This window comes from Electrophorus electricus, chromosome 3 (assembly GCF_041902795.1).
Source record: "Electrophorus electricus isolate QZ-2024a chromosome 3, ASM4190279v1, whole genome shotgun sequence".
Taxonomy (NCBI): Eukaryota; Metazoa; Chordata; class Actinopteri; order Gymnotiformes; family Gymnotidae; genus Electrophorus; species Electrophorus electricus.
Genome location: NC_137499.1, coordinates 34632434 through 34658348, shown reverse-complemented (window position 1 = coordinate 34658348; position 25915 = coordinate 34632434). Strand labels below are relative to the sequence as shown.

The following is a 25915-nucleotide window of genomic DNA, read 5'->3' as shown; positions in this document are numbered from 1 at the left end:
GGCCTGGACCAGTGCATTCCAGATGTATTTCCAAATTGTACATAAACACTTCATATAAATGTAGTAATCACAAATCCCCAATAATACAACACTCAATAAATACCAAGAGAACACAGTGATATAAACACACTCGCACCATTGGGCATGCACATTTAAACAAATCATTCCAAATCAATCCTTTATAAATCAACATGTTAATATCACAGCATATCCATAAAACCCATAAAAATAATGGTAGCAAATGGAAATTCAAAACAGTAAGATTAGAAGCCCCAGAAAACACTGTTAGGGCTAAAAATGCTGTAAACATTGCATCATGCTACAAAACAAATGATCGGTCTTCTTCAACAGGAGAGCCAGTATTTATGAAGAGTCTCTTAAAGGCCATAAAGGAGCCTCCTATGTTGTCATGGCAATACTGTATAGTACACTGCATGGGTGACTTTGCTGCAGGCACTGGGCATGTTTTCCTCTGGGCTGTTAATGTACTGTATGTTATTGAAGCTTTGAAAGGCATAAATGCATTTTCTACTGCAGTAGGTCAAAAGGTTGAGCTACATGGCATCTAGGAAGATTAGAGGTCAATGAGATGTTACCAAAATGTGTGTAAAGCATGCAGCAATGAGAGAGAGGAGGTGGGAGGAATGTTCCATCAAGTCACCTAAAATAAAAGGCAATTGGTTACCGAGCCCTCCACTCATCCTCTAATAGCATGAGCAGGATGCATTCACGTGATGCAGACCTTATGCAGGTTTGCTGATCTTCAAATCATCCCCCCCCCCCCCAAAAAAAAATCACTGGATGTGAATACAGCATGTGGTGCACAAAGTCTGAATCTGCACAAAGTCTGAATGTGCTCGCAGTGTAATCTCCAGCATCATTGCCCTTTGCCCTATATGGCATTAAGATACCCTCCAACAAGCATATTGGGTATGTATATGCCTATCTTTTAAGTCATCAGTCTGTGTCACTTCAGCAAACCATTGTTCATTCCTGGCCAGTGCTCTGAGGGAGTTCATTGGTCAGAACATGCCAACGCTCCACCTTCTGCCCCTTGTTTCTCAGGCAGTCCATCCAATGGCGTAGAGCATCTCCTTGTGACTGACAGCTCAGGCACACACCTCCTGCCAAGCAGATTAATAGGTACGTTTTAGTCTGAATTCAGGGTTTTAACTGCTGTTCTCATTGTGTCAGTGTTATTTGCAATAACAGAGGCAAATGCTCTTCTAATCTGTTAAAATATAGCATCAATCACTTCAAAGTTGGCAATTGTTCTCAAATACTCAGCACAGCAGTGTGTCTAACAGATCAATATTGCATGCACCTGAGAGGCTTTGTCCTCACCTATAAAATCATTGGACCGGCCCAGGTCATAGTCCCATACTGTGACCTCCAGCGTCTTCCTGACCAGTTCTGAGAGAGAGATCTCATAAAAGAACTCCTGGGGGTTGGGAGTGGGGGTGAAGGAAGTACAGAGAGGAAGTAATGAAACTGAAAATTGTAAATCCACAGGTAAATGACACAGCTGGAACCTGCAGCAACATGCTGTGGAATCACTATCTCCCCGAGGAATTGATCAGATGTGACACATGCATCACTGAGTGCGCTTAGCTAGGCCTGAGGCCTCTGCGTTCCTTAGCGACTCAGAGGAGGTACTCCACAGGAATAAACCAGAGCAGCACAAGTAGCCCATGATGGTGAGGAGCATTAGCAAGAATGGAAAAGAGACGTTCAGGCTGACTGACGAAGCATAGCACCCACACAATTGTCAGAGAGACAGACAGGGAGGAGGAGAGAGCGCGAGAACATGCATGAGAAAGAGTTGGGGTGTGTGGATAGACAGAACTAGACATCTCAAGTCCACTTACTAAGGCTTTCATTTTTGTAAGAGGTTATGGCTATAAGAGGCATATCACACATGCGTACACACAAAGATTTAGCAGTGGGTTTCTCTAAGTATGGCTAGATTCATCATAAGGTCCATACCTCGTTGAATTCTGGGTTGAGGGTCTTTTTAATCACAGCTGTTTTATGTTTTGATTTCTTCTGAACATCTGGCTTCAGATATCTACAGGGGGGAGAGTGGTAGAGAGTGAGTAGGATGGAAAACAGAATATAGGAGAGTGAGAAACAAACACACAGACAACTAAAGAGATAAATAGAGGCATTATGCCACCCCACTACCACACAAACCCGCATCGATTGAAACACACAAAGCTATTGGCTTTTCGGTCTGTGTCCCCCTGGCTTCCATACAGTTTTGATTTGCATTATGTATTGCTGTTAGCTCTCACTCCCCTTCCCCAGACACACAGACACATACACACACTCTCATGATCAAAGACAAGATACTAACTGTGTAGCCTGTCTGTGTGTGTGTAAGGTAGACAGAGGGAGAATGGTATGAATGTGTGTGGGTGGGGGATCTGTGGATTCTCTTGCCATTTTGCCTGAGGAAGGAATATTTATTTCAACGCATGAGGTGGGTGAGAAGTGAAGCCATTAGAAATATGTTGCCCAAAGAAAAAAAACAAGAGGATGGCAGTGTGGTGTAGACTCCGTTTCACTAGATTACTAGCTCTTTTTCTCTCATTATCTTTCTCTCTCTTCCCTAGATATCATTGATTATGTTTCCCCGATGTTCCAGTCCCCATCTCATATGCTTTTGACAGCTTTAATAAGTACCCAATCATAAAACATATTCTTGCTTTTTCTCAATGACTAAAACAAAATACAGCAATAAGGCTTAAATACCCACGCCAAATAACTGTGCATTGCCCCACTACAGAGACATGGTGCACTCACGTTTTGACGTAGGGGTCGGAGAAGCCATTGACGTCCATCGCAGCCAGGTGTGCACAGCGCTGCACCCCAACGTACAGACCCCCGTGCCGGCCCTCTTTGTCTCCCTCTGTGGGCGGAGGCAGGAACAGGAGCGAGAGCAGAAGACGGCCGCGCTCCTCCAGACATTGCAGCTGCTCGTTCTCCCACTGCAGGGATGGGAAGAGGAAGGAAAATGATGGGAGGTAACACATGAAGGAAGAAATAGTAGGAGCGGAGAGCGGAATTATTCAGAGTGGAGAGACAGCCAAGGGGGCTCCAACTCAATCAATCACCAACATCAATAGTGACTGACCAGGTGGCCAAGATTCATCAACTATTAAAAAATCCTGACACAGAAAAGGTTCCCATTGAACAAATTAATATAGTTTATTTTATTTTATTAGACTGTAGTGACTTCTTGTTTTACTTGCTGTGTCACAACAAGGCCTCTCACATATGTGACTTCAAATCTTTAATGATTGATTTTTATTGATTTTTTTTCTTTACCTAGAATATCATCTCACAAAAAGAAACAATCTATATGCTAATAGACTGAGTATACACTTATTGCAAATGTTTCATAATGTATACAGTGCATAGTTTATAGCATGTAGTAGTGAAGTAATACTATATCATGAATGCAGTATTGTCTCCTTCACCACTTTCAGTGAAATATGGACTGTGCAGTAGGAAAGTAATGAGGAAGCTATGAGACAATCAGTCATAGTATCAGAGGTCACACCTCTAGATCAGAACTGATGGAGAAAGCGACATGCCTAAACTGTTCAGAGTCAATAGCATATTAAAGATGTGCCAGCAATTTAACTTAACACTAGGTGCTAGTGGGCCTGTAAGAAACTGAATAAGTCTGTGTGCTAGATTTGTATTCAGTACAAGCAGAGGCCTGCAGTTCTTGTTTCCAAGATACAAGATAATCAGACTTTTAAGATATGTGTGGCTCCAATCTGTTAGGAAGATCATAGGCTAAACCTTTGTGTACTAACTAACAACCTTGGGGTTTAGATTTACTGGATGGAGAGGAGGAGAGGAGATCCTGAAGTTTGTACTACTGAGGCTGGTGACTTAGGCAAGGAAGCCGGATGCATTTGAACCGTCTTTTATTCAAATCCATATCTGGGGAAGGGGAAAACAGCAAAAAGAAAGAAATACCAAAAGGAATACCAGACTACCAGAAGAAGGCTAGAAAAAACAACCCAAAAAAAACACCCCAAAAAAGCCTTCTGCTGTGTTCCTTTCTGCCCTAGCCGAGGCTTTAGTCTGATAGTATTCTTACCATTGACCTTATCTTGAATCTGTTCTCAACCTGTCTATTCTTAACACTTACCCATCTATCTTTTGTCACATGAGGATATGTATTTGATAGAGACTACAAAGCACTTTTAAGTCACTCTGGATAAGAGCATCTGCCAAATACTGTAAATGTAAAGGTAAGCATACGAGAGACCATGCAGTAGGAAAGGACACAACAAGACCTAAACCCTAACATATGGAAAGTACTAGAAAACCAGATCAGAGCAGAACAAGACAAAACATAGCTAAGAATACTACAGACGGTTGGTACAATCGTCCAAATGGGAAACATGGGAGTATATATAGAAGTCAGGGAAACAAGGAATAGCTAAATGATCTTGGGGGGTGGAACTCAGGCGAGGAAAGAAAAATGTCACAGGTGAGGCATAGTACAAATGGGTGGGTGGGGGGCGTATGGAAACCAAAACCAAAACAAGAGCACATGGTTAAGATGACAGACTAGACAGGAGAGGAGAGACAGTCTGGGAAAATCATGAAAGAAACCACCACCACCCCTTCCCCTCCAATGTGTAGCTCCTGAGGTACAAAGGTAGGCCTTGTCAAGGCTGCGTCAGGAGCCTGGGCAAAAGAGGGGCCAGGAACACAAACATAATTAGGGTTTTGGGAGCGATCACTTGAGAACAGGCGACAAACAAACAACAAACAAAACTAGACAGGATGTAGAGGAATGGGTACAATCACATGACAGGCTGAGCAGGGGACTAGACAGAAGACTGAACAATAACACCGAGGCCGATACTGAGAGGGTGAGACTGACACTAACGGGTACAGGAATATATGTGATGATCGGGATAGAAAACAAACTTAGGACAGATCAGACACAGGAGGATGAAAAATCTGGTGGTTAAGCAGGGGTTAAAACTGGGAAGTCAAGGTTGATATGACAGGGAATTGAAAGGGCAAGCAGGTAGGGAACCGAGGAACAGACTGGGAATGAACTGAGGAGATGAGCAGAGCAAGAAAAGGAATGAGGAGTGGGAAATGAGAAAGCCGGTTAGTCATGCAATAGTGCCGAATGGGACAGGTCAAATAATAGAAGTAAATGGTACTTTGCAAAATGAAACCCTCGATTGAGCCTTACCCAGTATAGTCACTCAGGGTGTTTAACATGGAGGGCAGAAAAAAAGGTTTACCAATTCAAACGGCAGAGAGTGGGTCTTCAAGAAAAGAAGACTTGCTTTTTGACAAGAGAGTTCTGTATTACTGCAATGAGCCAGCATTCTGTAACATCAAGGTTGGCGACTTATGCGAGCAAGCAGGATGCATTTGCAACAGTCTTTTATTAAAATGCATTTCTGGGGAAAGTAGAGCAGCAAAAATAAGTACAAAAGGAATGCAAAACTAAGAGTATAAGGCTATAAACAAACAATAGGTTGCAAACGATGGAAAATACACTAGGAAAGAAAAAAAAAAAGAATTAAACCCTGACATATAAAAAGTACCGGAAAAGCAGAACAGAGCAGAACAAGACAAAACATAACTAAGAACACTACAGAGTGTTGATACAATGCTGGCTAGAGACAACTGTGAAACAATAACAGCTAAATGAGCTCAAATGAGGTGGGGGGGGTGTTAACAGAACAAGTAACAGGTGAGGGGCAGTACAAATGGACTGGATAAATAAGATAGATAGTTTTCTTCAGATGGTCTGCTCTGCACACATTAGTGGTTCATATACAGGCTGTAATATTTATAAACTGAATTGAGTTGGAGGAAATTCAAGTGTTTCTTCACACACACACACACACCTACACACACATACTCGCACGTACATGGTGTGTATGTATGTTTGGGTCCCTAATATGCAAGCACTCACAAAGATGCCTCATTAAATCTCAACTAAACTGTACTCATGATGCCAATCTGCACAAACAGAGTTTAAAACATGCATGTTATTCGTAATTAGTCCCATGTCTGAGCGGGACAAGTGGAGTCAGGGAGCTGGGGCAGGAAGCGTCTGTGACCCCTGATAGCAGGATTTTTTTCTCTCACACACATTCACCACTGTTCTTTCTCTCTGAAGTGACTTTAGCTCTAGAGGTTTCTGATGAAATAAATGCTGCTGGCCAACCGATACTCTTGTTGTGCAGCCAAAGCTACCGGGATGACTTTATCCCACATCTACCTTTCTCACCCTCTTCCTGTCTTGTGATCCCTGCCTCTCTCTGTCCACATCTGGCATTCCCCCTGGCACACAGAAGGAGAGAGGATCAGTGGATAATCCTAAAACCCTCCCCTATCTCTCTCTGACCTGTTTGTTTCACCCTTTGAGTGATTTTGCCAAACAGACCTCATTGCTCCTGTGTAGGTGGCAGGTCTTAGCAGCGATCTAGTTGATACTGACTTCACCCATCTGTCATTCAGTCCAGTTCTCGTTGTCCTATGCTTTAAAATCCCTCTGTTTACTGTGTACTGTATAATGGGTACAGAGAAATTGCATAGGTGGGTGAGTGAGTGTGTGTGTGTGTTGAGGGGGTTGTATTCGTGTATGCACATGTGTATTTGTGTGTGAGAGAGAATGACTAGGCAATGGTCTAATGCCAGAGCTGTTTGGTGAGCAGTGTGAAGCTTCATTAATGGTACAGAGTAGAGGCAGACAAGAATAGGCAGCAGACTAAGGAGAGACAGAGACAGCCAGCACCTGTCATGTAAACAAAGAACACACACACTCACACACACAGCCCAGTGCCAGGACAGCAGTGCAAATCACTCTGTTGCACTCTGTAAAGAAAATTACTTTAGTTTATTTCATATAATAGATCATCAGTGTACATATCTTAAATACATATGAGTCCAATTATTCCACTTAAACAACATCTGATACAGTTGCAACAGTTCAGTTTATAATGAGTAATTAAAAGTGTCAGTTATCTTACATGCCTATTATAATTATATTTCATAATCTCACTGGAATATTGTCATTCATACATTTTTGTAGACATAACTACATATGCTATTTAAATATTGTTGCACTTAGGTTGTTCTAGGGGTGATTGCACACTTTACCTACATTATTAAATATCTTGTTAAACATCTTTCTGCTTATTAAATGTCTCAAAACAATTTTGACTTTTTGCTGCTGCATTCAACAGCGATAGATTAACGACCTTCAAATCACTAATGATAATGAGGAGGTGTAACAAGCAGGTGAATACACACAGAGAAAAAAGAGCGAAACAGACACCGAGAGGAACGTTTCATATTCAGATTTATGTGATTAGCAGACAGATGGCACAGAATCAGTCATCAGTCTCTATTAAATTGTGTGTGTGCCAGAGTCCAAATCAAGATTTTTAAATAAACAGCACTGTAGCTTTGCCTTAACCCTCTCCTGTGAATGGGTGGAATATTCTCTATTGATCCTTTGAGATCCTTACAGTCTCCCAAGTGTATATCTCTTCTTTTCCACCCACAACCTCTCTAACTCGATACCTCTAATCACTTAAATTTGTCCTTCTCTGGCTCCATCTTACACCTTCTCTGCATTAATGTGACTGTCTTTCTCTTCCTCTTTCTCTCTCTCTCTCTCTTACTTTTATGGTAGTCTGTTATTTTTGTTTTTGAACCTTCCACTATTTTACATCTCACTTGCTCACTCACGCAACCGTTTCTCTCTCTTGCTCTCCCTCTCACTTTTATCCCTCATAGCGAAGTAACAAAGCAACTTTCTGTCACTTCGATTTCTCTTCCTTTTGCGAGAGTTGCCCATCACATCATCTTTTCACATTCATCTTCCCACATTCACATCCTGTTTTCACTTCTGCCTTCACACAACCACCACCCTTTATCCATTCCTAACCCTATGCACACTCTCTCTCCCTCTCCTCCCACTGCATCTCTCTCTCTCTCTCTCTCTCTCTCTCTCCTGCTCCCCCCTTTTCCTACTTATTTTGACCAATTAATTATTTTTAGTCTTTGATGTTGCTTTTCATTCTATTCCCCTACTCTGAAAATTAAGACCTTAGAGCAAGGTTGCAAGGTGCTTCAGAAGCCTTTAGTCAGTTGATTACAGTGGAGAAGAAAGAAGAGAAAGCCACGTTAGGACTTCCTCTCTCTGTCATGGCCGGTTCTTCATCAGCTACAAACCCGACACCCCCCCTTTTCTTTTGCTTTGTTTTTCCCTCAGCCCACTCTGCCACAGGATCAATCCAGTGCTATTATTTGGCATCTCTTTACAAGGGCACCACCAGGGATTTTTGGCCCCTTGAAAAAAAATTCACATCAGGGCCCAGCACCTAATAATCTAATCATTTTTAGGGCCCCTATCAATCATAGCAATAATCACAGCTTTTCTGTCCCATACAGCACCCCTGCTTCATTATTGTGATATTTCTCTTTGCGGCATATCTGATTATCGGACCACTTTAGAGAAGGGCAATGGCAAAGGAATTTTATTCTTCATCTCAATTATTACAATACAAAATCTGCTCTTATTGAAATGCTAATTCATATAGATCCTAATGTGAACACTCTTAACAGGTATGTTAAATGCATTAGACAGCATGCAATTATTGGGTTCAAATATTTAAGCTCCATATGTATGCAAACTTTGAAATGTCAGTGCTGTCTTAATTGTGTCCTTGTCTGGGAACAGATGGATTTAATGACATATGCAGTGAAGGAGAAAAGTGAGTGAGTGAGAGAGAAAGAGAGAAAAAAGATTTGTGTAGAGTACCTCTCTAAGGTAACATGAGATCCCTCGCAATGCTGCTCCCATGGCTGTTGGAGAAGGCAACTGAGAATCCAAGAGAGAGTGGAAGATAGAGCATAAGAGATATAAAGCCTGCACAGCTCCTTGAAATGTTTATCACATTTTTTACAGGCGCAGACTCAAAGTAACTGTGTATGTATTTGTGTGTGTGTGCGTGTGTGTGTGTGTGCGTGTGCGTGTGTGTGTGTGTGTGTGTGTGTGTGTGTGCGTGTGTGTGCGTGTGTGCGTGTGTGGGGGTCTTACTGGGGGTGGATGCTCCAAGCAGGTGTAGAAACGTTTTGTCTGGTCTGGTTTTACACGCTTCAGAGCTACCCGAGACTCGCCAATAAACTCATTATGAGTCAGCTTGTCCTCATCACACACTGATAACCTGAGAGAGACAGAAAGAAAGAGAAGAGAGAGAGAATGAGGGCTTAAAAGACTAACAGAAAGGAAAGAGGGGAGGCATATGATTAGAATAAGAAGTTTGAAACAGACAGAAAAGGCGAGAGATTAGGAGAACCAAATAGCTAAAAATATGGTCCTCTTTGTGGACGTGATGAAACTGGTCCTGACAGCAATGTATATTTATGAATGGGATTAGAATATTTGCAGCACTGACAGCTATTTTTTTTAGCCTTCACCCATGCCTCATGTTCAAACGGCCGTGTGTATTTGTGGAGCTTGCACTCACACGCAGTTCTTCCCCCTCAGAGATTAATGGCTAAATGGCTTTCTCTCCTTCCTTTTCCTACCCTCCAATCTCCCACCTTGAAAAAAAATAAGCAAAAACATAAACAGAATTCTTGCTAACCCATTGCAGGCTCACAATCTTGTCATCGTGAAAGGGTTTGTGTACATCACCCCTGAACCTCAACAGGGAAATCTTATTAGTCTTCTGTGCAAATCATGAAAGGACAAAAATCGTCAATGATCAATGATCGAATATGTAATTGTATCAGATGACTTAAGGCCTTACGAGAAGGGCAGAATCCAGCTCATCACTGTTTGTTGGTGAGGTGGATTCGTTAAAAGGCGTTTTGACTGAATACTCCACCAGGAGGATCTGGAGGATCCTCTGGAGGATCTCTCAGTGAGAAATGATTTCAACTTCCACCTTCGACAGGATTTATACCATGTGCTGAGGGATGAAGGCGACATTACTGTAGGTTGGAATGAACCAAGTTTAAATCCACAACTGTAGAGGCAGTGGAAAGAGGCTGTGGCCAGAAGGCTGTTGCTGCCTGTCATGGCAGCAATTTTAGAACTTGTTTTTGGGCACCATTGGTGAGGGAAGCTGTTAAGTTGAAAAGGGAGGCACTTTCTACATAATGCTCTTGCAGAGATCTCCAGGTTCAAATGAGAAGCCAGGAGAACTGCAGTGAAGGTAGTTGCTGAGGTGAAAGCTGTCTTGGGAGTAGTTTGGAAAATGGAGAAAGACGTTTGGGTGGCCCCAAACTGGTTGATGCCTCGGGGGAAGCCTCGACATCACCCAAGCTGGTCTTAGTAAGGGTGGGAAAGTGTTGATCTCTTCTGTGGATATTATCAAGCAATGAAAGGAACACTGTGAGGAACTCCTCAACCCAGTAGACATGCCCTTATATCAAGAAGGAGTGCCTTTAAATTGCATTAGTAGAGAAAGTTACCATATGGTAGTGGAAAAGCTGTGTAGTGGCAAGGTAGCAGGAGTGAATACAATGGAGATGATAAGGCACCAGACATGGTTGAGTTGTCTAGTTAACACACCTCTTCAATGGTGCATAAAAAATGGGCACAGTACCCTCCGACTGGAAAACTGTAGTGGTGGTCGCTATATTTTAAAAAAGGGGACCAGGGAGTGTGCTCCAATTATAGTGGAAACACACTTCTCAGCCTCCCAGCAAAAGTTTTCACCAGGGGGAACTGGAGAGGAGAATCTGCTTGGTCAATGAACCAGGATACTGTAGGAAAAATGCAGTTTCTGCCAAGATCATGGCAAGTGGACCAGCTATTTTCTCTGGCACAGCTTTGTGAGGGATAATGGGAGTATGCCAACTCAGTCTGGACAAGGCATAATATTGTGTACCTTGGTGTAAATTGAGGGAAGTGATGCAGGATTATGGAGTTTTGGCAGAGTCTGCATTTTTGATATTAAGTCAGAGTCCTTCACTGTGGGTGTTGAACTCTACAGAGGGTGAGTTTGCCTTCACTCCTGTTTTTTTGTTTTCATGGACAGAATATCAAGATGGACCTCTGACACTCATTTGAGTGCTTCACAGCCAAACGTTAAGCACCTGGGGTGAAAACCAGTACCGTCAGTCTAAGGTCATTTGTCTCCCAGAAATTAGTTCAATGTCCCCTTCAGAGGAAAAAGGAAAGCTCTTTGTGGAGAAGTTAAATATCTCAGCATATTGTTCGCAAGTGAATAAAAAAGGGAGAGTGAGATTGACAAGTGGATTGGATCAGTGACAGCTGTGTTGCTGTCTCTGTATCTGTAGCTGTCTCTGGTGGTGAAGCAGGTGTTTAGTTTTAGGATGAAGCCCTTTGTTTACTGCTCAATCTCACTTATGATCACAGGGTTTTCCACAGGGTTACTGGACTGTCAGTCTCTGATATGTGCAGAGTCCTGTAATCTGGGAAGGCCTCAGAGTAGAGCCGCTGCTCTGGATGATTGAGAGGAGCCAACGTGCTGGTTTGAGGTGGATTGGACATCTCATAAAGATGCCACCTGGTTGGCTCAAACTACAGCTGTTCCACTTGAGGGAGGCCAAGAGGCAGACCCAGGACATGCTGGAGGAATTATATCTCACAGCTGGCCAGGGAGCATCTGGATATCACAGGAAGAGCTGGAATCTGTCACAGGGAATAGAAAGGTTTGGACCAATCTCCTCCGCCTGCAACCAACAGGAAAAGCAGAGAACGAAAGGTGATGATCATAATGATGATGATGAGGATGAAGATGAAAATGATAATGAAGCAGAAGAAGAAGAAGATGATGTTTTTATTGATGATGATGATGATGATGATGATGATGATGATGATGGTTTAATGCTATGTGGCGTGTTATCAAGGACACCACTTCCTGCTGAGCTGTACATGACACACACAAAAACACACACAAGTACACATTTACACATGTACATGAACCACTCTAACCTCACCAAGAAAACCAAAAAGAGAAAGATGATGATGATGATGATGCTAAAAACATGGTGAGTTATCAAGGACATCACTTCCTGCTGAGCTTTACATTTCAGACACACAAATAAACACATGCACACATATACATGTGTACACAAACACACACCCACACAAAACAACACACAGCACTCACCTATTTCACACACAAACACACACACGCACACACAAAAAGGCAGAAACATTGCCACAAACATACCCATGGAAAGTTGTGAGGGCTGCTTGTATGTGGATATTCATAGAAGGAAAGACAGTGCCTGAGACATTTTTAGCATATACTTTTGAAAGTTTCTGAAGTCACTCACATGCATGAATACAAACACACATACACACACACACACACACACACACACACACACAGACACACATTCACACCCACATTCACACACACACAGTACCTCAGAGTCTTTCTGTGCATGTCTTCTTCTGTGATTCCGATGTATGTTAGTGTTTCATTCCAAACTGGATTTAGAGAATTCCGCACAGTTTTGGTTTTTAACTTATTAGCCTGATGAGAGGCAGACAAGAAGCTCATTTATTATGTCAGCAATACAATCTGGAACAACATGGTAGGGAAGGAAAAATATATAAAGAATTTAAATTAGCAAGTAATGAATGCCATGGATCAATGGTGTGGTTTAAATTCACCCACCTTACATGCACCAGGGAGAAGATGAAGCTTGACATATGGATCTGCCAAGCCATTGAAATCCATTGGCTTCAGACCCTAAAACAAGAGAGAGGCTATTACACATTCTAATAGCTATGGATTTATAAAATAGTTATGGGATGTATTTTAATAGACAACGTCGTTTGTTCTGTATGATGTTGGGTGCATTGATAAGAAATTTTGTTGTCAGGGAAAATGTTACACACTCATTGTACATATTTAAATATTTGTATTACAACATGACAAGATGACAATGGCCGGACATTTAGATTAAGACCAATCTCTGTTTGAATCTATAAAATGACACAGTCTGATGAGTATTCTCCATTTAGAATATCATGCAGAGTACAGCAGCAGGCATTATATGTGATGCTGGAAACAAACATAGAGCCATTGCATGGCTGTGGAGAACTCTGTACCTTAGCTCTGAGGATGGTGCAGTGAAGTGAGCTAGTGGCTCTTTCATAATGCAGCTCAAACTCCAACGTCCCCAGAGCCGCTGCGTCGTGATGGAAAAATGATATCATCAAAGACATTGGCACTTCACAAATGGACTGAACTCTGAGCAAGACCTTCCAGTGTTAGAATGTCTGTTACTATTCAGAGATATAGAGGCAAAGCAACCAGAAAACATTTGACCCCTACTCCACAATCCCTTGCAAAAGTATTCCACCTCCTTAAAAGTAACACTGTGATTGCCAACAGCACAATTACAGATTAATCTAGTCAGCATTTATATTGCAAATCCATATTCTCTTAAAGTACATTTTCAAAGTTAAAATTCATAATTTGTCAGAACAGAACTTGAAAATATATATATTAAAAACTGAAAAATGCTTATCCTGTGGGAAATATTGTAGATTGAACTGGAATATGCATTTTGACATGATCATTGTATAACCTTCACCTTTTTGATGATCAATCTCTCTTGTGTTGCTTGTGCTTGGGATCATTGTTCTATTGCTGGTTTTCTGTAAAGCTGCTGTAAACAACACTATGCAAATACATTTGAATTTCCTGAATAGTGAAGTGTGTCCCAAGCTTTAGGGTTTTTAAGCAGACTGGAGCAAGTTGTCTTGCAGTATCTTTGTGTGTTTTGTACCATTTGTCCTTCAGTTTTAATAGGATGCCCAGTCCCTGCTGAGGAAACCCCACATCCACACAACATGGTGCTTCCACCTCTGGACTTCACAGGATGGTGTTTGTTATGGAATGGGCAATGGTATATTTATGTCACACAGTCTTTTGAATTTTGACAAAAGCTTCTATTATTGTCTCTTTGGAGCACAAAACCTTAAATTACATTTTAGGTGTGCCACTCTGATGTATTTTGGCAAACTCCAGATGTGCTTTGATGTGGTTTTTCTTCAGTAATAGCTTCTTTTTAGACCCCCACCCATACAAGCCTGTATGCAGAGCTTTTGATATCGTTGACTGGCACATCTTCACTCCAGGGTCAGTCACTGAACTCTAGCAACTGATCGTTGGCCTCTCTGGCTTCCTTCACAGGTTCCCATCTTGCTCTGATGTTGAATTTTGATAGATGTCTTTCTCTAGGCAGTGTCTGGGTGGTATGACGCAGCTTCCAGTTCTTCACAACTGATCCAACAGTGCTCACTGGGATATCCAAACACTTGCAGATTATTTTGTTGCTTTTTTCTTGTGCGTGACTACAAGTTTATTTCTAATTTCCTTAGAATTAATTAATTAATTCACTTTTATTCTGAAAAGTTGAACCTTATTATTTATTTACATTACAGGAAGAGTCCTCATCTTTCTTCTGTGTAAATTTTGAAGCTTCCACAGCAGTGGGTTTGAATACTATGCAAACTGAATTTTTCAGTTAGTCATTTGGGTCACAAAGTATTTTGTATCATAAAACCAACATCACTTTAATTCATTTTGAAGGTCAATCTTTTAAAGTAAAATATGACACAACACAAAATATCAATGTGTCATTTGTAATCCAGATGAACTTAATGACTTTTAAGGGGTTGAATACTTTTGCAAGGCACCATATGCAGTGAAATGAATGAATGTGGAAAAATGTGCATACATTTATATTACATATTACACATGCAGAATTAATGTGTACAATTGTAAATATGAATGTGCTGAGCTTTAATGCAATCACATTAAAGCCAATCCAAAACATGTTACAGGTTTTGAAAAATAATAATAATAATAATAATGATAATAATAATACTTGTCTACTAATCCCATAAACAAAAATAACACCTGTGTCATAATAAACCTTGAATTATATTTATATATATATATATATATATATATATATATATATATATATACACACACACACACACACACACACATACATCTTGGTTTGCTGTCTCAAATGATTCATCATACATAACCACCCACAGAACACAATGGTTTGTAATAACACACTTCGTCATGACCTAGGCTTCAGGCATTAAACTATTTTTGAAATGTCACATGGTCAAATGAGCCATGCCTGATTTTCCCTTCTACATGAATGTTAGCCACTTTGGTTTCACTTTTTATTGTCCAGCACATTTTTATTTACAATTACAATCTAAAAGATTAATGTTTTTCAAGGTTCTTCTGAGGTGTGGAAGGTCTGCCCCTGCAATTCTCTGACCATTTGGCCATGCAGTATAGCAAAGTGTGTCAACGCAGTCGGAGGAGAACATTATCAACTGAGTTCAGCACTATGTGGACACCTGAATCAATATGTCATTCCAGCCCAACATATCATCCCTCTCTGGAAATGACTATGGTAAGATTTCAGTTCATTTCACCATACAGTATCCATCCACTTTATTAGAAACACCTATAGAGAGTTACATCTGAGGGCCCCTCTGTCATCATGCCCAATTTGTTCCAGCCATCCTTTACCATTGGTCAATCCACTGAATATTTGTGGGTGGTAGACCACTCTCAACCAAGCAGAAATATTGATATGTATAAAAGCCCCACAGCAACACTGCTGTGGCTGAGGTTTTTAACCTTCTCAATGCCCACAACCTTGATGTTGAGATTTCACAAGCATGACATTGCATTATTATATTAAAATATCTGGTCAGCATTAGGCCTGTGGTCAGAAACTGACCAGTAGAATAAAGTAGAGGGTGTCAATAGATGGTTTACAATCTGTAACTGTGCACTCAAAATGTACTTGTAAGTACCTATAAAATTAACATTATGTTTACCTAATAAATGCACAGCATGTAGGTAAAGAGTGGCTAATAAGTGTACATTTCATGCTTTCTAGTATACTAATTAAGACTGTCAAAATAAGGCCAGGTTTCAGAAAAGCTACACACTGCATCTTTAAGCTTTGCTATGTCAGTGATTTGTATTACTCTCCAGTTTATTGATATTTATATAGTAAGTAAAAACCTTATATGTATAGCATAGAACCTTTGTTTTTAATAGTTGGTCACGGTACGAGAGCTGGACTTACTACAGTCGTCACTGTCCGAACTCTGGATGTCCACTGACGTATCCACACTACTTGATAATGACAAAGTCCCACCCCCTCCCCTTGCCCCTGACTGCAGCGGGGAGAGTAGTCCACTACTCCCCACTCCAGAAGCCCCACCCCCAGGGCTGTGGGCTGATAGAGAGGCAGCAGGGTTTGGCGAGATGGGTTCACCAGTTGGGGAGAGGCGGGGAAAATAGGCAGAGATCTGTCTGATTGGTCGAATAGGGCCTGGGCAGACGTCTATGGCCATGTGTTCCTGAATGGAAATGGTGAGCTTCTTTCCTTTACGCACCGTCATAGAGCTGAACAGGAGAAAGAGAGAAAGAATGACAGAAGAAGAAGCTAGACAGAGGTCTCCTATCTTGTAGCTTCTATTAGCTTATGTGTATGTCAAATGTAAATATGAAAAACCTCTGAGAGGTTAAACCACAACTTTTAATTGTGTGAATTTTTGTGATAGGTGGGCTAAACATTTCCAGGTTCAAAAGTTTTATTCATCTTATTCTTTCTGGTAAATATTTTTGTATTATCAACAGTAAAAACATCAAAAGACATGGTGTCAGTTTTCTAGACACACCTTGTCTTTGGCTAAAACAGTGCACTCTGCTGAAAATGTCGTCAAACAGGGTGATACCTTATCGAGCCGAGAAAGACGTATGAGGGTGCCTAATTGTCTTGCAACATCCTGATTTGCAGTTCTATTGATCAACTGACTGATTTATTGAATCCTTTTTGTGCTTAGTTATTTGGTATTGCACTTATAATATGCTCATTTTGAAATTCTTTCTAGGCCTCTGCATTGACTCCTGTATCTAGCATTATCTTAGTTCAGTGGTATCTTCTACTGGCTAGGACACATTATATGAGGAGTTAGCAAAGCACTTTTGTAAGATGCTTTGGATACAAGCCTCTGCTAAATGTTATAAATGTAAATGTTGCTATGATACACTGAAATAGGAAGGTAGGTGGGCCTAAGCCAGAATCTAGTTCTTTTTAGGAGTACATTAGCATTTGTTTGGAATCTATAGCGCATATAGGCTTTGGCTTTAATCTGAATTTCAGTCTAATCCACTCTAAGACTATAAGATTTTTAAGCCTTTCTTGATAGAAATTGGTGGGAATATATAATTGCATTTGTGTTGTAAATGTGCTTGTTAGTGGTGGTGTTATTGATGTCCAGAGTTTGGTCCCATATACCCATTTTCTTTAAGAATTGCCTCATTATTTTTATTGAGTTGGGGCACATGTTTAGATTGTGTTCCATATGCAAGGATCTGCCTGATCCAAAATCCCATAACACCCATTTGAGTTGAAAACCTGTTCCACAAAATATGACATGAGCTGCATACTGAAGCAGGAGCCCTCCACCGCTGCAATTAAGACTCACCAGCTTCAGTTAATCTTTTTGTTTTGCACTGTTTCTAAAACCAGAGAAAATGGATCAACAATTAATTTATAGAGGGTTATTGCTTTTTGGAGTTATAATAAATGAGGGCTGGATAAGGGGAGAAAGGTATGCCAAGACAGACTGAGAGAGAAAGATTTTGACTTCATCCTTGGATCAACAAGTTTCACTGCCAGATAAATCTTCCAAGAGAAACCCACTCTCTTTCTGGTTCCCCGAAGGGCTTATCTGGACATTTAAGACATAATTCAACCAATAAATAAATAAATCTGTCTGCATGTTTTAACTGTCACAGCTCATAGGATTTGCTGCAAAGTTTGAAAGGTAAAGCGAATGAGCGAGGACATGCGAAAAATGGAGAAGATGGTGAGGGGGTAGAGAAAATGAAAAGCGACAGCAGGACAGGAGGTGACACAGGATGGGCACTCACAGCCGCACTGTAAGCCCAATTAGTACTAAGGAGCCTTGAGCAGCACACACGTATACACGCGCGCGCACGGTCTGTCAATCCCGTATCGTCAGTTTGACAGGCTTCAGATATGCCGCCATGGCAGTGACTGGCAGCTCGTTATTATAACAGGAGCGGCACAGTTAATGAGATCATGACACGGGGATGCTAACGAAATTAGCGATTAGCGCACCGCGCAGGTAGTCCTATATTATGTTTTTTAAGGTCGGGTTTCAAATCTTGTCCTGCAGCTCTCTGCATAGGCAATAATGGTCACAGTACACGCAGGGGGGGGGGGGGGGGGGATAAACAACAAAACAAATCACAGTCTCAAATATAAACTTTGTATAAAACTTGCACAGTATTCAAGGAACATAATGCCGAACCAATATACACGAGTGTTTTAATGCGGAAACTACTCAGGAAAAAAGATGGATTTGAACAAAAACTATTAGTTTGATTATTCTAATCAATCATAATTAGCATAAACTCTCATAATCCTTTTTTATTGTTATATGGACCAAATGTAATCTTTTGAGTGGTTTTGACAGCAGTAACTTGTAACCGGCAATTACATACACCATTATTACAGTTTCTTACTCCGACTACCTCCAACATTAAAAAATTATAGAATTGTTCCACGAAGAACTAAAACGGATCCAGACGACTGAGATCTCCGAAAAATAGGCAACGCACCTTTAAATCACTTTTTTTTTAAATCTACGATATGTTGTTCTTTGCCTCCATGTTCAACAATTACTCTAGTATAAATCAATGTCCACTAAAAGAAAACAGCTAAAATCTTAGGAAACTGGTCGAACAGTCATTGTATTTTTATTCATAAACGCCTGTCCTCCAAAGCCTTACACACAGTCTAGCTGCCGTAGTGCAGCGCTTATGTCCTTCACAGCTGCAACAGTCGAAGTTAAGCCGCATCTACTGCAGGCAGCGGTACCAGCGTGCTTAGCCTGCCTGCTCCAACATGTCTGCTGACTGGGCTTGGAGGTGTCGACCTTGCTCTCTGGCTGCAGTAACCAGCTCCAAGCGTGCATCTGCGCGGCAGCTAATTGAATGAGTGTCAGTACAGCTGAGAGTGGATCACAGTGAAAGCTGAAGTGGATTTTGAAGGGGCATAGCTGTGGGGGAAAGAGAGAGGAGAGAGAGAGAGAGAGAGAGAGAAAGAGAGAGAGAGAGAGAGAGAGAGAGAGAGAGAGAGAGCGAGAGAGAGAGAGAGAGAGAGAGAGAAAGAGATTGGTGATGACAGTAGGCGGTCAGCAGTGTTCATTAGGGTTCTTGGCACTACATTGGAGTCTGCAGCCAGAATGCCTGTGTAGCTCAGGCAGCAGGCAGCAGAACCTCCAGCCACAACAGCAGTGGGAATGAAAGTGCAAATCATTTTCAGGTAGCCGCCTTATCTAGACTGACAATAGCAGCACAGAGTTTGGTCAACCAATCAATCATTCTTATTTAAATAGGAATTACTTATTCTGTGTGCTTTAATGCTGTCTTTCACTTGGGTACATCTTATCCAATCACACTTTGCCTCTCTTTAACTATAAAAAAAGATGTAAAATTATAGAAAATCATTGCATGGGCCCCAGATTATATCTGTCTTTAATCCATCTTGTTTTTCAATGACTACAGGATCAGTATTACTAAAATTAATCAAAGTTTGTTTTTCTTTTTTGTTTTGTTTTTTTTTAAGGAGAAAAAAGTGAAAGGACATATCAGAAGTGGCTAATAAACATCAAAAAACATTCTGCCAGCCACTTCTGAAGTAATTATGTTAAAATCCGGCTTTGGCCCGGTGGGGTTGGGTCATCCTGTCAGCACAGTTCTCGTTCTTGCGCTTCACTTAGCCTCCTCTTCTCTCTGTACCTCTCGCTCTTTGTCATCGTGCTTCTTTAACCCCTCTTGCCTGTGTCTCAGTCACACTCTACATACTCTCCCTCTCTGATGTGCCTGAATCCGTTCAGCTTTGCTTAAATACGTTTTATTGGCTTGGCGCTTCGAAAACATGTGGCTTAGTTGCTCTCTCTCTCTCTCTCTCACACACACACACACACACACACACACACACACACACACACACACACACACACACACACACACACACACACACACACACCAGTCCCCCCAGCCTCCCAGCTGAACTCCACACACCATCCCTCTCATCTTTCTTACTGTCTCTTTCACTTGGTTTTTCTGTATCTAGCATAAACAACTGAGTCTGATGAAAAGCTGATCCACATCTCACAGTCAGTGAGCTACTCAGCTAGAGAGAGAGAAAGAGAAAGAGAGAGCTGTAACTCTGCTGGCTATTTGACCTCTTACAGACAAATCCAGTTAATGAACGGTTAACATTCCAGACATTAAATGCCTCTAATTAACAAAAGCTCCATGTTTAAGAGAGCGTGGGGGGAGAGAAAGAGAGATAGCACAGTGTGATAAAATAAATGAAAGAAGAGCACAAAATTAGAGAAAAGAGCAGAGGGATAATGACAGCGCATATACTTCCTTAAGAGGCAAGCACAGGAAGTTCTCAAGAGAGCAACTAATTAGAAAAATTCCTTCACTTACCTCTGATTGTGTGTGTGTGAGAGTCCCTCATAAAACAGCAGAGTCCACAGCTCTTCGTCTGCACTAACAGGTGGTGTGAGAGAACGAGGGAGAGAAGGAGAGAAGGAGACAGCAGAGGAGGAGGGGAAAAAACAAAGCGGTAGATAGTGTGAAGGAGAGGCACGATTATTAGATAGGTAGTGAGCAGAGGGGACGGGAGGTAAGGAGAGGCTGGGAGGGAAGACTGATGCAGAAAAGCGCAGGAAGCGCCAGGAGACACTGAGAACTTCAAATGCGCAATAGCAGAGGAAGTGGTGACTGAGCGCTGCTCCACAGAGGCGGGGGGGGGGGATTTGACTTCACTGATACCTTCTCTTCTTGTCTTCTGCTTTTCTTCTCCTCCCTCCATGCTCTCCTTCTCTCCTTTCTGAGCAATTGAATTTGCTTGCAACGTCCTAATCTTTAATGTACATTAATCTTCCGTGTCAACACTAATGAACATGATTGCTTCATTGGTGTTATGTGGAATTTCTTTTTCTTAACATGTTTTGCAGCTTCTCCTGTCTGTGCTCATAGATGTGTTATAAGGTTCTTACATGTGTGTATTCATGTGTGTGTGTTTTATCTCCGCTCCAGGCAGTGTACCTCAGCAGGGTGGTGTGTAAGCACTGGGGTCTACTGTGCCACTGTTACATGTGCCAGTAGCAGCATCTGTCTTTCTCTCTATATAATTTGCTCTAATGACGCCTAATGATACATGTGTGAAGACACACAACTAGATACACACAGACACACATATATAGTTCACACACACAAAACAACAGTCCTGTGTTGTCAAGAAGGCTGTAACCACAGCTTCACCCTATACTGACCCCTGGCCTATCTATCTATCTATCTATCTATCTATCTATCTATCTATCTATCTATCTATCTATCTATCTATCTATCTATCTATCTATCTATCTATCTATCTATCTATCTATCTATCTATCTATCTATCTATCTATCTATCTATCTATCTATCTATCTATCTATCTATCTATCTCCACAATCAGTGAGCTGGTGATAGGGTGTGGGAAGTTTTATATTTCCCCTTGTAAAGAAATCTTGTCACCTCTGATTCAAGAGTCTCCTTTCTCTTTATATTTTTTCAGCAACATTCAACACACACAAATACACACACACACACACACACACACACACACACATGCAGCCAACTCCCTCTTCTTCAGTTTTCCTCCCTCTTCCTCAGTTTTCTTCCCTCTGTCTATCCTTGGCTGAGAGATTTTTTATCTCTGCCCCCTTGTTTAACAGACTTGGCATGTATGTGAATGTGAATATTTGTGTGTGTGTGTGTGTGTGTGTGTGTGTGTGTGTGTGTGTGTGTGTGCCTGTCTGTTGACTTGTCAGTGTCAATGTGTAGCATATTCTCTCTCTTTCATCTTCATGCCTCTCCTGTTCTCCCAGGTCCATAACATATTGGCTATTTATTAAAACATGGCTGTGTTGTTTCAACCTTCCATGAACCTTCTTTCACACTGCTATCATGCCAATCAAAGGGGCTCGTTGCACAGACGTAATAAAAGTGGAATAGCAGGTGCGTGGCCAATCATGTTAGATATAACCTCACTGGTCGAAGGCTGAAGAAACCCACAGCATCCTGATGGACAGCCACGTGATATGGATCAGGTTCCCTCTCCACCCGCCTCCCACAGAGAGCGCGTTATCAATCAGCTCGCGAGTTAAGCGTGTCGACTTAATTAGCATTTGTTCATTTAGCACGCCACGGGCGTGTGTCAAAAAGGTCATGCTCATCCTCAGACACTTGAGATACTGAGGCGCTTGATTGAAGAGACACGGGCTGTGCGTATTCTCTAGAATTGGCAACTTTTAGAAGGGTTGCCCTTTTTGCGTTTTTTACATTAGATAACCTGCGGGTATTACAGAGATCAGAATGAAATATCTAATTTGGTAGATTACATGAACAGAATTAAAAACAAAACAAATTGTTGCATTAACACAAATTATTCTATTCAAATTATACTCCGATAAACACCATATAAGACTGTTGGAATATAAAGCGTTTCACAGTTGGTCTTAAATGTGTTAGTTCCTCCTGGAGCTTTTCTGCTAATTTTATCTGGGTGCGTGCAAGTGGAGTTTATTCTGTTATTAAGGCCAACTTTGTGCAAACAATTTCAATCTGCCAGACTTCCTCGGTGCTGCCAGAAACCTCATCAAGTGGGTAGCACCTGTTTTCATTTCAGCTTTAAGTGGCAAAACTAAGCTAGCAGTTCAGAGATACATTATAACAAATTTGAAAGAAAGAAAGATTGTTGTGTCATCCATTCAAATTCAAGTAATTTTACTGGATTTCAGGAGCAATTCATATGGAATACATCCCCCTTGATTTTGGTTCACTGTGGCAGCAATGAAAGACATTACAATTCAATTCAAATACCAAAATTTCTCAAATACCCTAACTCACCATCCCATTATAAGGAAGGGAGTAGTCTCATAAAATAACATATATTTGGGGGGGTTTCTACTTGTTCATCCATGCCACATCTGAACAGAACATAATCTGGATATAAAATGAATAGATGAGTCAAGGATAGAGAATATAAGATAATAATGTCATATAGAAAATAACAGAAAGAGGGGTATGACCGTGACATTGAAAAAAACACACACATCAAAGACATGATGTACTGTCCCCTAAACTCTGACCAGACTGTCACCATGAAAATGACAGAGGTCATGAAAGATGGTGGCATTCTTCACTGTTTTGGAGTTTTCTGTGTGTGTTTTCTTTTAAGAAAAGCAACTTTTCAAAAGCTACATTGTCTCTCTGTGCCTGTCAGAGAGGGGAAAATAATAAGAGGAAAACGGAGGCCTGAGAGAAAGAGGATTGAAGAAGAAAAAGTGCGAGAAGATGAGTAGTGCAAAGGTCAGGGCAAAATGAACATTTAATCTGAACAAAACTAGACCTGGATTGTTATCATTTCAATTAATTAAGGCACATATGGCATAATAAGGCTGAGGCTTATTATTACAACTCCAGCAGTCCCAGGCAGTTTGCTAATTGTCAGCGGGGAGAACAAGATTTTTTGAATGAAAACAGAGATGAGATAAGCAGGCGGCGGGAAGAAGGAAACAGGCAGATGGACAGAAGCAAGTAGAGACAGCGGGTGAGAAAGAGGCTTTGAAATGAGATGGCCTGGTATGGAGAGAGTGGGCCAATGAGCCAGAGAAAAGGGGACTTGTAAACAGGGAAGAGGAGTGGATGATAAAGGAGGAGTGACACATTGAAAAGCATTGAAAGCACTGACACGTCAGTGTTGTATAGTACAGATCATCAAGGGCCCAAAAGCATCTTCAGGTTTTTTGTTCCAACTCTGTACAGCATTAGCTGACTTCACTAATTAATTTCCCCTCTTTGGCAAGGTGGTGTGCTTGATGGTGAATTCAAGTGCTGGTGCAAAGAGTTGGCACGTGTGTTGACACCATGGATTTAGAAAGCCAAGCTGATTAACCCTGGTATGCAAACACTGACTGTGGGTTGGTTTCCACAGTGTGAATATCAGGATTTTAATGGAGATCCAACATTCTAATGGCTTCAGATACTGCCCTGTTATAATTCAGATGAATCTGTTTCCAAATTTCATAGACATTTCCTTGAGGTATGAATTGTTAATATTAGATCTTTGGGCATGTTAAGCAGACATGTATTTGAGACCTAATTGTTATGGATGACAATGGAATCATGCCCAGTTAGTAAGACTTCTTCAGATGATCCATTTGATCCCGTTAATCCTGAAGATTTACATCAGTATGAGGGTTTGGCTTGTACTTCAGTTTGTACACACACATATACTGACTGTTAACTGCTGCATTGATTGACACAGCTCCAGCACAGTCTCACTGCAGCACCATGCATGCCAGCACGTTTTTGGGGTATCTTTTCTCCCATGTAAGTGCTCTTTTTGGCTCTATTTCCCATGGATGCACACCTGCACACCTGCATGACCCTGTCATAGTGTACCATCTCACCGACATCTTACACACACACACCTTGGGTTCACACACATGCACACACTCAAAGAATTGCCTGTGCTATCCATGGGCTCTTTAGGAATTTCCAAAGGCTAGTTGCTAGGCAACAGGAGGAGTTTCTCAAACCACCAGTAGAGAGAAAGGGACTTAGAGAGCAATGAAAGCCAAAGGAGGGGTGTGGGGCGAGACTTGGTCAAACCTGTGGAACTGAACAGCACAGGGGCACATACATGATTTTGTTTAGCTCGTTTTTATCATAAATTATGTCTATACACCTGATGACTGCACTTAATTGCATGCAAGTGATCTGTCAGATAGACCTATCACTTCAACAGTTAAATTTAATATAGTAGACTACTTTGGACAGTCTCACACACAGTGAAATATTCTATTATGACCTACTGGGTAATTAAGAAAAGAGGGAATTTGGATAATTACTAAGCAAAATTTAATAGGTCAGGCAAGCATAATTCCAGAAAATATAATTCAAAAGGAATCAGATGAATCAGACTAGAAGGACACTTCAAGTGGCACTTGAAACACAAGTTCATATTTTCCACAGCAACCACATGAGACTGTCTGCGAAATCAGATATTTTACGAGCACAAATGTATATGTGTGTTTGTGTGTGTGTGTAGAAGGGGGAATTTGTGTATGTGAGTTCTTGGGTGAACACATGAAACTAAGGGAAAGAAAGCACTAAAACATTAGAAGATGAGGGGGTGTGTAAAATTACATAAATGGATTATGCAGTGTTACGATACAAGTGGAATGTTAAACTAGGAGGAAAAATGTGTGATGTGACTCTTCTAGTATCTGTGTGTGGTGGTGGAGGGACTTGGCTATCGTCGTATAGAGTGGGATCAACTTGTGAAGTTGCTTTTTCCTTTTGGAAATTGATTATAGACAATTAGTGATGGGATATAATTGTTTTTACTTTTGCTGCGATCAAATATTTGCACATTGCAGAAGAATTGTCATATATGCTAATATTATTTATAAATAATGTAAATAAATGGTTTCACTGCAATGTAAAGAACCATATTACTATTTATATTCAATCCAAATACTATTTCTTCATTCTTTAAATTATTCACTACTTTTGGGAGCCCTTAACAAGTGGTATTCTCTTACTCTCTTGTGTATTTTTGCACCTTTTACACATTTACAGTATTTTTTAAATGTGAATATTTTCTTCCCATTTTTTGCATATCACCATATTTTATTAATTATGAGGTGCTATTTACATGCTAATGAAATGCTGCTGGTTGTTTTCACAGTTGTGT

At 41.0% G+C, this 25915-nt stretch overlaps 1 protein-coding gene across 1 annotated transcript; it reads right to left on the bottom strand.

The window, feature by feature from the left end:
• Positions 1–7: 7 nt before the first annotated feature.
• Positions 8–20845, bottom strand: doc2a (double C2-like domains, alpha). Its single transcript, XM_026997893.3, has 11 exons — positions 20595–20845; positions 16141–16463; positions 13112–13191; positions 12675–12749; positions 12421–12530; positions 9110–9236; positions 8831–8890; positions 2806–2990; positions 1987–2068; positions 1345–1441; positions 8–1124 (listed from the first exon to the last, which is right to left on the bottom strand). The coding sequence occupies exons 2-11, from the start codon at positions 16457–16459 to the stop codon at positions 988–990; spliced, it is 1272 nt and encodes a 423-aa protein (XP_026853694.1). The 5' UTR covers positions 16460–16463; positions 20595–20845; the 3' UTR covers positions 8–987.
• Between the last annotated feature and the right edge of the window lie 5070 nt (positions 20846–25915).